Genomic DNA, 14759 nt, shown 5'->3' on the forward strand with positions numbered 1-14759 from the left:
ATCATTCTATGTATATATGTATATACTGTATTTATAATATACAGGTAATCCCTGTATAACATGGCACTTCTATAGCACGGATTCACTCTAACATGGCTCGAGAATTGGGAACATCCCTGTATAACACGGTGCTTTTTTTAGCACAGATTCACTGTAACATGGTTCAAGAATTGGTAAAATCTTCGTATAACATGAAATGTAATAAATTTTCACATACTTAAGTACTAATAGTTCATAAAAATAATAATTTTCGTGAACTATTAGTACTTAAGTATGTGAATTTTCTTTTCCCACCTTTTGTCGATACACATGGTCCTTCTCAAAACTTGTTTCAGTGTTGCCAGATCACGACGCTTTGATTTTTGTGTTGCCAGATGCTTTTTCCTTATTCCATACTTGCTTTATTTTTCATAAGTTCTTAGCACCATATAAGGAAATTTATAAAGATCTTTTAACTAGAAGCAAGCAATCTAAAATTACATACTTTTTGCAAAAGGTAAAGCATGGATCTGAAGATAATGCAGAAAAATGCTCAGAGGATAACGATAACTTGCCAAAAATAAAACGCTCTCGGTTAATAGTGCTTTTAATGATGACAAAGAAAACATTGTTTAATTTATATTCATATGTATCACTTAAGAAAATTTTAATAAAGATATTTAACTTAANAAAAAATTTTAATAAAAATATTTATCTTAATTATGAAAATATAATAGCATGTTTTTTAATTTTTGGAACTTAGTTCTTTGTTTCGTATAACACAGATTTGCATAACACGACAATTTTTTGGAACATAACTCCCATGTTATACGGGGGTTACCTGTATATGAAGAAATTAATGGATAGAGCATATTGACACTGATTTTTTAAATGTATTTGTATTTCATTTAACAGTTATTGACAGACAACTACAGTTACTAAATTGAGATCTATATGACTTGACAGAAAGCATTTTTATTTTGATTTTTTAGAGACTTTAGTCAGGTTATTTTTTCATCTATTGTCTCCTCTTTCCAGCTAATATATATATTTAAATAATAAAATTATTTTTATAATGTAATTCAATGCAATGATCTTTATTTTCAAAATCATCAATGACTCTATTAAAAACAGATATTGAAAAATTAACTTTCAGAAGAAAAAATAAAATAAAAAAAGTTTTTCATAAAATACAATAAGTTCAGTGGAAGCATTAACATGTACAGTGGGTGATCAGTTAACGAACATAATCTGTTCCAAGACATTGTTTGCTATCCAAATTGTTTGTTAACTGATTATCAATTTACCATAGCTTTGTATGGGAATTTGATTAATTCGTTCTAGAGACCCCAAAAAATAAAAAATATATACTTTCTTACTACATTTATTTATATGTAATAATAAAAATACATATATACACAGACTTGCATTTTTATTAGTCATGTTTTTTGTGGGGGTTAAATAATCTGTTTAATGTCAATTGCTTTTCCCTCTTCTTCAGGATTTTCAGAATTAATAGCATTATAATTGTAGAGATCCCCAAGCCTATTAACCTCAACCTGGTTTGTATGCCATTCTAAGACCATTGATCTGACATCCCCCACTTCTTCAAAAGATTTTAAATTAATAATAGATATCGGCATTAATCCTCTTTTCCAGAATAAAACATATCTCTCTGAGTTTCTTGGTGTTCTTCATTTAAGAGTTCTTGGCATTCTTCTGTTGTCAGATCCATTTCAGGTTCCATTATGAGCTCTTCAATGTTCTTTATTTCTCAGATGTAATTTTAATTGTCTTTTAGCTGCTTGAGTCTTCTTGATTATACTGTATCTTTCTTAGATAAGATTGAACTGTCCCTACTGTAGATTTGTTCAAGCCATACTGCCCAGCAACATCAGACATCTTCTGCCCACTCTCTACCTTTACTATTATACTCTCACCTTTCGAAAATAAAAACCAACGCAAAACTTAATGATTGCCTGCCCAATAGTCTTGTGAATACTATAAAACAATTGTTTGTCAGAAAAATAAAAGGGTGTAATTTCAAGGGAGTATTTCGAAGTTTGAGGAATACTATCTGATCGGTATATATCGGGTTGAGTGTCAATGTTGACGTCTCCCGCTCTCCAAAAAGTTACCTGAAGACAAAGGAAAATCAATAGGTATTTGCTATTTTTGTTGCTTTTTATGTTTGTTCAGTGAAGTGTTTGTTATCCAAACACGTGTTTGTTGTCCGATCATGAAAATCTTTCACTAAAGTGTTTGTTATTTGATCTGTTCGTTAACTGATCACCCACTATATTTCATTTCACCTAGATACACTAAGCAGGCTCATCAGCCATTTTAGATTCATTTACTGTACTAATCATAGAGAATGCACATACTGTTATAGTTTTTGTCTATAAATTGTATTTTATAGCATTTATTTTATTGAAATAGGCATTGCTTACCATATATAACAGAACTACTGGAATAGATAGATAACATTATTTTTATTAATATTTAAGGATAAAATTAGAAGAGAATGATGATGAAACTATAGAATGGGCTTATTAGATACCAAATGCATATCTATAAGATGTTTATATATTAAGTACTTGATTATTGTAAGTTCCTTCATCATTAAAATATAAATTGTTATACACTAATTTTTCAGTTGTATTTAATTTATTTCTGTTTCTAGATACATCTTATGTAGTTCTTATAGAATTCTAATACAAACAGATATAAAATATACTTTTACTTCTCTGTAACTAACATCAAAAGTAGCAGAGCAACAAATTCTTAATCATGGCATAATTTACATCAATTGAAAATGCATGAGTTAATGAGTATTGATCAAAAATAACACTGATCTCAAAGGAAAAAAGTTATGAAAGTTATTTGCATTTTGAAAGTAGGATTTATAGTTTCCATTTCAATTGCTTTTTCATTCACCTGCAAGAACAAATGGCCAATTAATGATAATATATGAACACACCTGAATTCTATTTGCCAAGCTTTTTCTCTTTATTCAAATGTTTTCAGCCTATTTGGATAGGCCATCCTCAGGTTTTTCTGTTTTGTAAAGAACCAAGTCCGAGTGTTATTTTTAGTTATTTTTATTTTGATTTTTATTCTATTTTATTTGGGGCTTATGTTTTGTTAGGATGAAGGTTTCTTCACCATTCACCTTAGAAACTTAAAAATAGAAGAAAGAGAACCAACTTACCGACAAAAAAAAAACCTGAAGATTGCCATCCAAATAGGCTGAAAATGTTTGAATAAAGAGAAAAATCTCGGCAAATAGAATTCAGGTGTGTTCATATATTATAATTAATATTGCTGAGAAGGAGAGAGATAGGTCAATTAATGTTTATTAAATGTTAATTAAGCAATGAAAATGATTACCTTTGTTATCATGATGATGCAGTTTTGATTCTGACCAAGGGATTTAATAGTTTATTGCAAACTGTAGAAAATTTTTTCGGCTTTATAACTTCTTTCCTTTCAGAAAATCAGTGTTTTTATTTTTGATTAATACTCATTACTCTTACTTTCAATTGATGATTGATAATTATGCTATAATTATAAATTTGTTTCTCCATTACTTGCCACGTAATTAGTCATCTTTAAATGACATTAATGATCAAATTTAGTTCTAAAGAACTCCTGAAGAATAGTTAAAAAGTAATTTTTAATTTTAAGTTCAGATGATGTATAACTATGTTTAGAGGTATACCAATGTAAACATATTCTAAATCTATTAAGTTATAAAGAATGAAGACTATTGAGGTATTCTATCTTAAGAATGGTAATTAATTAATAAAGCAGTTATTCAATTATTATTTTTATTTAAAAGAATGTCTTTTAAAACTTAATCATTTTCCTAATTTACTACATTTTAATAAATTAAGCGAAGAAAAAATCTTTATTTTCTATAAATTTTACATTAACAATGATGCTGATAAAACTTCATTCACATGAATAATCTGGTGATCTTAGATTCCATCAATCTCATCACCTTATTACTCATTTTCTTCTAATATTTCCCTTAAATATTGAAATAAATGCTTTTTATCTGTTCCAGTAGGTTTATTGCTATAAATACATGGCAAGCAATGTTTATTTCAGTAAAATAAATACTATAAATATATATATGATTGAACCTGTATCTTGAATCTCACAAGAATGGAGAAAAATTTGAGATATAGAATATAGAGGTTCCTACATAGTAAGCAGAAATAGGTTTGATTGCAGGTATAATATTTTATTAGCATAATAGCAAGTAAGTACAAACCTATTAGATATTAATAAAAGATTTTTGAAATACCTTAACAGAAATAGTTTGTCAATAGAAATAGTTGTAATGTCTGACTTTCTTCAATCAATTAGATGCAAATCAAACTCATAGTCAATGCGAGAAATGCAGCATTAATTGCAACTATGTACTATATTAGAAGGGATATTTCTGAACTACAGTTTTGTAAAGAACCAAGTCCAAGCATTATTTTTAGTTATTTTTATTTTGCTTTTTATTCTATTTTGTTTGGGGCTTGTTTTGTTAGGACGAAGGCTTCCTCACCATTTACCTTAGAAACTTGAAAATAGAAGAAAAAGAACCAACTCACCTACAAAAAAAAAGCACCGTAGAAAAAACTCGCGCACACTTGCACTCCGGAGTGGAAAAAAGTAAGTCCGCACTGAGAAAGAGGGGGTTTGACCCCACAAGCACAACTTAAGAACTTGCTAAATCTTAATGAAGAAAACATCCTGGAAAGTGTCAAAAAGAATAATGTAAAAGGTTAGCAAGTATTGTCGGGAAATAGACTGGCTGCCAGGCAGAAAGGAAAAGTTTACTGTTAGCGATAAGTATGTAAATGATGGGAGTGATCTCAATCAGAATTGTGACGTCACCTCATAGTATAAAGTATGAACCTCAAGGGAAGATGACTGAGGTGAGCTTCTGTTAGCAACGAGCGTGGTGAGCTTCGTAGCAGTGAATGACAAGAGGTGTCTGATAGCAATAAAGTGGTTCCAAGGCGATTTGAAGTTATTCGATTTGTGGATTGAAGATTAGAAAGTCTTGAGAGTTGAGGAAAAAGGTTCCTAGTATATTGAGGTAACAATTAGGACCTTAGTTCATAAGAATTGTTGTACATAAGTTAAGTCTTTGAATTTTTTTTTGTCGAATTTCAAAAAGGAATAGATTTAAGCTAGCAAATAAATTGATTTCAGTTTTTGTCGGGTTGATTCTTATTGATTTTTCTTTGAATAAATTTGTTGTTGATTGTTACTAAATTTTGTACATAGTTATTACTAGAATTATTATTAAATATTGGATTGTTTTTTTGACTAACTTTGTCGTTATTTCTTTCGGTGCATGCTTAAAGTCCAGGTCTGGCACTTTAATGCGAATCCATGTAAAGTATCCGTTAGGTAACGGCTATTTCTGGCACAAAGTTGTGTCACTAATTGTTGTAAAAGGCATAAAATAACTTAGTACTTTACAATTTTTGCTATCAAAACATAGTTCCTGAGCTTTAAATTTGTAATTGACACTTCAGTCCATAAGTTGAGATATAGAGGTTTTGGGAGAAAATTATTTGAGATAAACATGGAAAATATATTGAATTTAGACTAAAAATGTAGGGGAAAAAATAAATTTTGAGATAAACAGGTTCAACTGTATATATTGAAGATACAAAATTGTCTTCATCTTTTGTCATTTACAATCACATTTTGTAGTGTAATGTATTGAACCTTAATTTTACCTACTTGACATTCATCCTGTATCTTCCCATGCTGCAATACACTGTCACAGTGCTAATTCTATGACAAAAATCGACACACCTGAACCAATTACGGTGTGATCCTGCAAAAGATCGGAAAACAAACGTTTTCGAACCCCTTCTGGGTTCTGCTTCAGGTTCTAATCAGCTTCTAAAGACGTTCGATGTCCGTTATAAGTAGAAATTCGATCGTTCATGTCGTTTAAAGCTTGAAATTTAAGTTGTAGGTTCGAATGGATTCACGTAATCCAAGTCGCGCATGCGCGATTGGTTAACCGGTCAAAGTTTGATGGGCGAATTAGAGCGTGTTGTGAATTAACTCCTGCCAGGCCATCGATAACAGCATCTCCTCTTTAAAATTTATGCACGTGTTGTTGGTGGAGGATATAAATATGTGCATAGCCTCTAGCCATTTGAGGTGTTCGATAGGAGGCGAATCATGGAGGAGAATGGCCTGGGAGAAGTTCGCTACTATATCCGGATCAGTTACATACGTAGCGAGGGCTGTGGAAGTTCTTCCGTGCCGAATATCGGCTAGATGCTCTTGTATTCTGATTCCCAGAGATCGTTTAGTGGAGCCTATATAAATCAGGTTCCTATCGCACCTGTTGTCCTTCACGTTAAATTTCAAGCTTTAAACGACATGAACGATCGAATTTCTACTTATAACGGACATCGAACGTCTTTAGAAGCTGATTAGAACCTGAAGCAGAACCCAGAAGGGGTTCGAAAACGTTTGTTTTCCGATCTTTTGCATGATCACACCGTAATTGGTTCAGGTGTGTCGATTTTTGTAGTAGTTCCAGTGTGATAGACAGTGAATTTATTTGTATTGATTAGCTAATTCTATGCCCAAGTGTATGGCTATTTGCCAAATTGATAAACTGGCTGTGTTAAAATTGATTAAATTGCTGATATTGCACATGTTGTCAACATCCTGGCATACTGTGCAGTCACAGATATGTGATAACACTGCTGAATTATTCCATTGAAGCCTAGGCGTTCAGGGTTTTTTCTCCAAAGATGTAACAATTAGCACTGTATCATGTGCTTCAGTGGCATGTATTTTGTCTTTATCATCATTTGCATAACCCTTTGGAGTAATACCTATGGGCACATGATTGGGCCATTTGGACTTATGTTTTATGCTTCACTTTTTCTGTCCGGCAGAGTATATAGTGTATATGAATGTGTGTTTGGAGGAGGTGAAAAGATTGACAACGACCTCCAAGTTTTTCCCCATTCATCACTACTGGCAAATGTAGCTAAAACTTTTTCTTCAGTATTAATTCTTACTGGATTGAAATAATAGATAAAAATGTAAACTGAGACAAGATACTGCAATAATAAATCAAAATTTTTGTTTCTGAATAATGAAATTGAAAAATTACTTTTGCATTTAATTTCTAAATTAAATACAGTGGGTGATCAGTTAACGAACATAATCCGTTCCAAGACTTTGTTCGTTATCCGAATTGTTTGTTAACCGATTACCGATTTCCCATAGGTTTTTATGGGAATTTGATTAATTCGTACCGGAGACGCCAAAAAATGAAAAATATATACATTTTTACCACGTTTAATTACATGTAATAATAAAAATACATATATATGCAGTCTTGCATTTTTATTAATCATGTTTTTCCATTTGTGGGGGTTAAAGAATTTGTCCAATGTCGATTGCTTTTCTCTTCTCTTCAGGATTTTTTGGAAGTAATTAATAGTATTATAATTGTAGAGATCCTCAACCCCATTAACCTTATTCTGGTTTTGATGCCACTTGGATGATATGACATCCTCTCACTTCTTGAAAAGATCTTAGTAGCAGATTTCGACATTGGTCCTCTTTCGTCTTCCTCTTTTTCAAAAGAAAACACATCTCGCCGAATTTCTTGGTGTTGTTCATTTGAGAGTTCTCGGAGTTCTGTTGTCAGATCAGTTTCAGGTTCCATTATGAGTTCTAAAATGCTCTTTATTTCTCAGATGTGATTTTTATTACTCCATTAGCAGCTCGAGACTTTTTGATATATCTTTCATAGCTAAGATTGTGCCTACTGTAGACCTGTTCGAGTCATACTGCCTAGCAACATCAGGCATCTTCCGCCCACTTTCTACCTTGGCTATTATCTCTTACTTGGTTTCTATGGTAAGCACAGTTCTTGACACTCCTCTTTTTAGGCTCTATAATATTATCAGTTTCTTTTTTAAATAAAAAGTTCAGAAAAGCACTTACAAAAATTCAGAGAATAGAAATCAACTAGCCCAAAAAAATTATTTAAATGCAAGGCCCGGATAAAATTCAAAATTTGGTATTAAAACGTTAATGAATATCCTTTTACCTTTCGTAAATAAACCCTGACGCAAAATTTAACAAGTACCTGTCCGACAGTCTCGCGAAGACTATAAAAATTATTTGTCAGAAAGGTAAACAAAAAGCTGGAATTACAAGGGTGAGTTTCAAAATTCGAAGGAATACTATCCTATCAGTATCGAGTTGAGAGTTGATGTTACGTCTCCCACGCTCCGAAAGGTTTCGAATTGTTACCTGAAGACAAGGGAAAATCAATCGGTATTCGTTATTTTCCGTCACTTCTTTTTGTGTTTATTCAGTAAAGTATTCGTTATCCGAACATTTGTTTGTTGTCCGATCATAAAAATCTTTCTCAAAAGTGTTCGTTATCCGATTTGTTCGCTATCCGAACTGTTCGTTAACCGATCACCCACTGTATTGTATTTCTTTAAAGTATAACATATTGAAAGATTTTTTCTAATTAAAAGAATTAAACTTTATTTTTTTTTAACTATCATTAATGTTAACATGGCAGTTATACTATTATTCTCTTATAACATAATCCAAGAAATAAAGCAAAACAGTTAAGCTGCATATTTCTTTTCTATACTTTGACTAAAAATAAAAAAGTAAATTTTATCATTACTATTTGATTTAAATTACATTTTTATTTTTTAGAGTACAGATGGACAGTATTATTTAGGATTGTGTTTTGAAAATGGATGGGGAACTAATATTGATAATCATCAAGCAGCAAAACTCTTTTCTTCAGCAGCAGCATCTGGTCATTTAGAAGCTATATTTTCAATAGCAAGTTACTATGAAAAAGGCCTAGGAGGTATGTCTTTTTGTTAACTAAATAGATACAGATTATTTCTTGGTTGGGCAATGCACATTACTCAGTTGGGGCTCTGAAAGATTTTTTAAATTTGAAAGTCCCTTTTTGGTAGTGCTTGGTGACCTTATCAAAGATTCATCAATAATTCATTCCCTTCACTAAGTAAATAGACTGTTCCTTGCTACTACACATTTTTACAGCCCAGCCAAGATTTGGGAAATTAAGTAAATTTTAAAATTTGTCTGATATAGTTTGAATTAGTTTATATGCATTTAGAAAACTCTAAAATACATTACATTACTATAATGTATTTTAAATTTTTTATTATTTAAATGAATATAAAACTGCTTACTTTTTGGTTTAACATATATTCTTTGTTAATTTTTTTAGAAGTAAGTAAAAGTAAATGTATAAGAGGAATAAAATAAATAAATACAGTAAAACCTGTCTATGGCGATCACCCACGGTTCCTTCAAAAAGTGGTCTTTTAGACAGGTGGTCGTCCAATATAGGTGGTGCTGTAATACCGTATTTCTGTACGTATTTTGTGCACTTTTTTTTAGCCATTTCTACTAAGCAAAACTCGAGGTGAGCAAAAATAAGTGAATTTTTTCAACAGTAGGGCTGTATTGGTATTGTATTTTATTCTTATCGGATAACTTGATTTACAGGAGTCATTGTGATATTATAAGACAGATTTAATACCAATATTTTAAAGATTAAGACAATAGTCGCATTTTCTCGATTATAATGCACACTTTCTTTTCTCGGACTTAATTCAACTTAGTTGTTTTGATTTGCTCTTTGGTTACGTGTATTACGTCATCGATATACAAGCGCGTCATATCTCTACATCACTTTGGTTTTGGTATTCGTTAGTTTAATCTTATTTTAACTTTAAAAATACTGTATTTTTTAATATTTAATATTTTCTTAAGTACAATAAGAAAAATTATTAATTAATAATAAAACAATTTTATTATATTTTCTCATTATACGATTCATTACATTCCGCGGAATCGAAAAAGGAAGGTTGCCTGTAAAACTGATTTTTTTCATTAATGCGTTTATTGTTTTTTGAATATTTTGCGTGCGAAAATTACTTGGATATTATTTTTCTAAAAATATCCTGGAAATAAGGTAGGTTGATACAGAAACTATTTATCGCACATGTACAGTACTCTATATGAGCTTCAAAATAAATAAATAAAAATAAATTTTATCAAACGATGAGATCAGCCGATTAATTGCATCGTGTACAATATTTTATACACCTAAGGAAAACACTGTAGGTCTATGGTTAAATAAATTTCGTTTTCCCACAGTTAAACTTTGTCGCTAATTGCCGTTGTGATAAACCATTTCACTTTCTCTGATAATTTTAACACGATCTTCTAACGACAGCGTTTTGCATTTCTTTCGTCTTTCAACATTTTCCAACAAACTGAAATGAATTTCCTTTGTTGCGACTAATTCATTAACACCTGCATGTAATTTCAAGGGTGGGAAAAGTGCCCGAGGTGGGTTCGAACGACAGTTTAGACAAATTCATTATATTTATTAGTAAGGGGAAACATTGTTGAACAATAGTTTAGACCAGATATATTCGCGGAAGTGGTTGCTTATTACAGTTGTTGTATGTTGTTTCGGACCAAAAATAGATGCGTTTCACAGGTGGTCGTTTAATACAGGTAATTTATACAAAGACTCTATGGATAAACTATTCTGTGCCAGAAATTTTTTTTCGTTTTGACAGGTGCCCGTCGAATGCAGGTGGTCGCCTAAGCAGTTTTCACTATACTTGAGTTTAGTCCTTAAGAAAATAACTATTTTCATAGTAACCAGAATGGGAGAAATTACTTTTTGCACTTTTTTGCATTTCTTTTTAAATGAATAAATTTAAATCAATTTTTGATAACTAACTAATAGATGGATTTCTTTTGGCTGTTATGAAGTAGTGTTTCTTTACATACTCTAAAGCATTTCAAGGTAAATTCGTTACAACCATTTTTTGATTCTCATCATAAATTTTAGTACAACTTTTTATAGAGAAATCTTAGATAAAAATATTCTGATACTCAGTGTTAAAATTTTCTTTTAAAAGGAATCATAGTGTGACATTTAAAAAAGGAAAAGGTCAGAGTCAGGGTCGCACATTTCAAATTTGCTGGAGTCAGATTATTTGTTTATTGACTCCACCATATTGGTTAAGGGAAGCAGGAAGTCCAATAATTTTCAATTATAATTTCTAAAAGTTAGAAAAAAGGCAAAAGCCTTATTTTTGGGGTTAGTTCAAAAAAAATTGTAAATGCTAATGAGTGAAATTTTCATTAGGTCTGACCCCACTCGAGATAAGTCAAGGGAATGTAAGGGGTCATAATCTCTAAAACGTAATAGCATCAATGTCTGATATACAGAAGTATTCCTGCCAAATTATGAAATATTTTTGGTCCTAAGATATAAAGCAAATACAGGAGGGCATTCGCATACACATGGAATTTTGTTCCATCTTATTGATGTTTGGAATCAGGACCTTAAAACATGCATAAACCTGAAATGAAACCTTGAGAAATGCATAAACCTAGCACCAAAATTTGACTGATTACAATACTTTCTCCCTGTTTTATAACAGCCAGGAAAGTAATATGTAAGAAATGTGTGAAGTTTAAATATTTCTTGTCTATATTTCATAGTTTTACTTTAAAAAAAAATTAAAAATAACATAATCCTAATAATAATAATAAATTAATCTTATATTAAATATAATTTATTATTATAATAAAATGTCAGTAAATTTTTATTATTATAAAAAATGATGCTATATTTAAAAAATTCCAATGTAGTTCTCTACGTGAAATATAGAAACTTTTATATTGTCAAAACAATACACGTATTAACAATAGAGAGGTTGAGGCAGACGTTTTAAATGTGTAAACGTGTAGGTTGGACGTTCGGTGCCGCTTTCCCGTAAGCCTAAAAGTTTGACGATGGTGTTTGGAATGTCGAGCATGATTCCACCGACTATCTAAACACCATTGTCAAACTTTTAGGCTTACGGGAAAGCGGTGCCGAACGTCCAACCTACACGTTTACACGTTTAAAACGTCTGCCTCAACCTCTCTAATATATTAACAGTGAAGTTTCATTATGTTTATATAAACATAGATAAAAAAGTCAATTCTTAAAAACGTTCAAAATAGCTTCATGTTTTATTTGCAGCTTTCTTCTTACTTGTTGAAGAACCCATCATACCAGCAGGAATATATTCAGGACTAGAATCAGAATTATTCTTGATAGGCCAATCAATACGCTTTTTAGGATGAGTAAAATTCATATTTCTTATACACTGTGTTGGAACCATTTTAAGTAATATTTCATTATTATTAGATGCACTTTCTTTGCTGTTAGAATTGATTTCTCTTACAGATGAATCTTTATCTGGTAAAAAAACAAAAAATATATTTATTAATTACACATTACATAGTATTTGAATAACAAAATTTATTAATTATGTTAAATAAGCTAATATGTAATAAATAACAAATGAATCAACTATACAGCATTAATGAACAGGTACCTAGTATTAATTAATCAATCAATCTAAACTTTTAGTATCTACAGACCAATTACCTGTAATTTAATATATCAATTCTATTAATAGAGAGATTGTGGCCAATGTTTTCAAGCCCAAAACATAAACGTTGAGCATTGAGCACCGCCATCTGGCAATTCTAGAAGGTTGACAATGGCGTTTGCTACATCTAGCATGGTGAGTAGAAGTTCAGCTTAAACTTCATTTTTTTGTGTTTGGGGTTAAAATTATGTTGTATTTTATTAAAATAATGATTATTTAAGCATTTATGAGGTAGTCCTATTGTGTGGTAGGAGACACAATGCTAATTAAAAATAATTATTTAGTGTTATTAAACATCCTATAAATACTTTAAAATAGTTTAATTTGTTTATTTACCTTCACTGGTAACATTTGTCATTGTTAAACGTTTTTTTTGCCATTTTTCAACAATATCCCATAAGTCAGTGCATGATGTGAACGCATGGCACAACGTGTTTTACTTTGGAGTTCAAACGTCAAACGTGTACTTCTGCTTGCTGTACAAGTTTAACGTTTGAACTTTGGCCGCAACCTCTATAATATTTCTCAATAAAACTGAAATGCTTGCAAGATAAAAAAGTAATTTAAATTATTTTTAAACTATCATCATCATAGACAATTATATTTTTAATATAACATTACTTTTTTGCAAATTTTAATTAATGTTCTAATAAAGCAATTTTTCTATTATCTAATTATATCTAATCTATTGTTTATTTAAAAGTTTTTCAAAAGTTGGTAAAACCAATTAAAAATGGTTTTTAATGGAATGGATATAAAAATTTAAGTTAAAATTCAGTTGTAAAACATAAGACTAGTGAAAAACCTCACATCGTTTTTTTCTTCCAATATCCATATTAAATCACAGACAAGACTAAAAAAAGAAAAAAAAAACAGCTATTTTATTCTTTGTAAGCAATGCATTTTAGATCAAATTTTCTTTAATTAATTAATCCCTCCTCCTCAGGCCTTTGACATTACAGTCATTTAACTTGTTTTTTACCTAATTTAGTCATATCTATTATTTAATTTTTAAATTCTTTTAAAATCTTATAAATTTTTCTTGAAACCAATTATTAATTTACATTACAAAAAAATTTTCAAAAATAAATTATTTAAAAATTATTTAAAGAAGTTTTGTTTGACAAGTCTGTAATTGTGTATACCCAAAGAGCTTGATTTTTGGGTATACCAAATAGAATGTTTTTGCTAGGTTTATAATTAAAGTTTTCACTCTAGTAACTTTAGAAATTATTCTTTTTTATTGAAAAAATGATATACAATGTAATGTTCCTCTAATTTATGATAATCCAAGAATTTCAATACAAGAAATTCTTGGATTATTCAAGTTTTTTGGAATATATGAAATTGTGAATATTATTTCTAATTCTATTATTAGATACATTGTTTCTACAAGCCACTGTTTATAGTTATTTTTGGTTTCTGGAAATAATAATGCAGCTAGTGATAAACTTTCTTATCATATTTTTGGAGAGTATATAAAAACACATTCTTTAATATATTCTATTTACGTCAGTAAGGCCTAGCATAATTAAAAACATTGATGTGAAGAAAATGCATAAACTTCTTTGGCATATTGCTATGAGTTTAAAAAAATAACACAGTTGCTCAATCCTATTGAAATATACAGGATGGACCAAAAAGAATATACGTATTTCAAACTGATATATTTAATAAACTGTAAGACATACAACTATGGAACTTGGGACACATATTTATGAAACTCTCTAGTTTAGATTACAGGTGTTCAATATGTCCTCCACCAGCGACACGAACGATCCGGGCGGGAGTTCCGTCCGGGCTTCATAACTAACCTACGTCTCAAAACACGCCAAACTGTTGTTTTAGGCAGCTGCAATTCCCGACTGGCACGACGTGTTGATTTTGAAGGGCTACGTTGGTAAGCAGCTTGAATCCGTGCGACATTTTCTTCAGATACACGAGGTCGGCCAGGACTCTTTCCTTTACATACACAACCTGTGTCAACAAACTGACGGTACCATCTGCGAATGTTCCATCCATTCGGAGGATCAATTTCGTACCTCAACCGGAAACGTCTTTGCACTGTAATCACGGAATTACACTTCGCAAGCTCAAGAATACAAAAGCTTTTGTGCTGTGGCGTAGCCATTTTACAACAACTGTGAATACGTCATTGTAACCAAGCACAACTGACATCTGGGGACAAACTAGACAATGCACTCGTTCCTCCGATACCCGCAGCACACCGCTACTATCGATAGTTTA

General features: G+C 30.9%; 1 protein-coding gene across 3 annotated transcripts in view; it reads left to right on the plus strand.

The window, feature by feature from the left end:
* Positions 1–14759, plus strand: part of LOC111628226 (death ligand signal enhancer-like) — a 54311-nt gene that overhangs the window by 20448 nt on the left and 19104 nt on the right. For all 3 annotated transcript variants that reach the window (XM_023371969.1, XM_023371968.1, XM_023371970.1), the window contains one exon: positions 8719–8878. In XM_023371969.1, coding sequence (XP_023227737.1) covers positions 8719–8878 — 160 coding nt within the window. The remainder of the gene's footprint in view (positions 1–8718; positions 8879–14759) is intronic.

This window comes from Centruroides sculpturatus, unplaced genomic scaffold, assembly GCF_000671375.1.
Source record: "Centruroides sculpturatus isolate CEXI.00-Female unplaced genomic scaffold, Cexi_2.0 scaffold458, whole genome shotgun sequence".
Lineage (NCBI taxonomy): Eukaryota > Metazoa > Arthropoda > Arachnida > Scorpiones > Buthidae > Centruroides > Centruroides sculpturatus.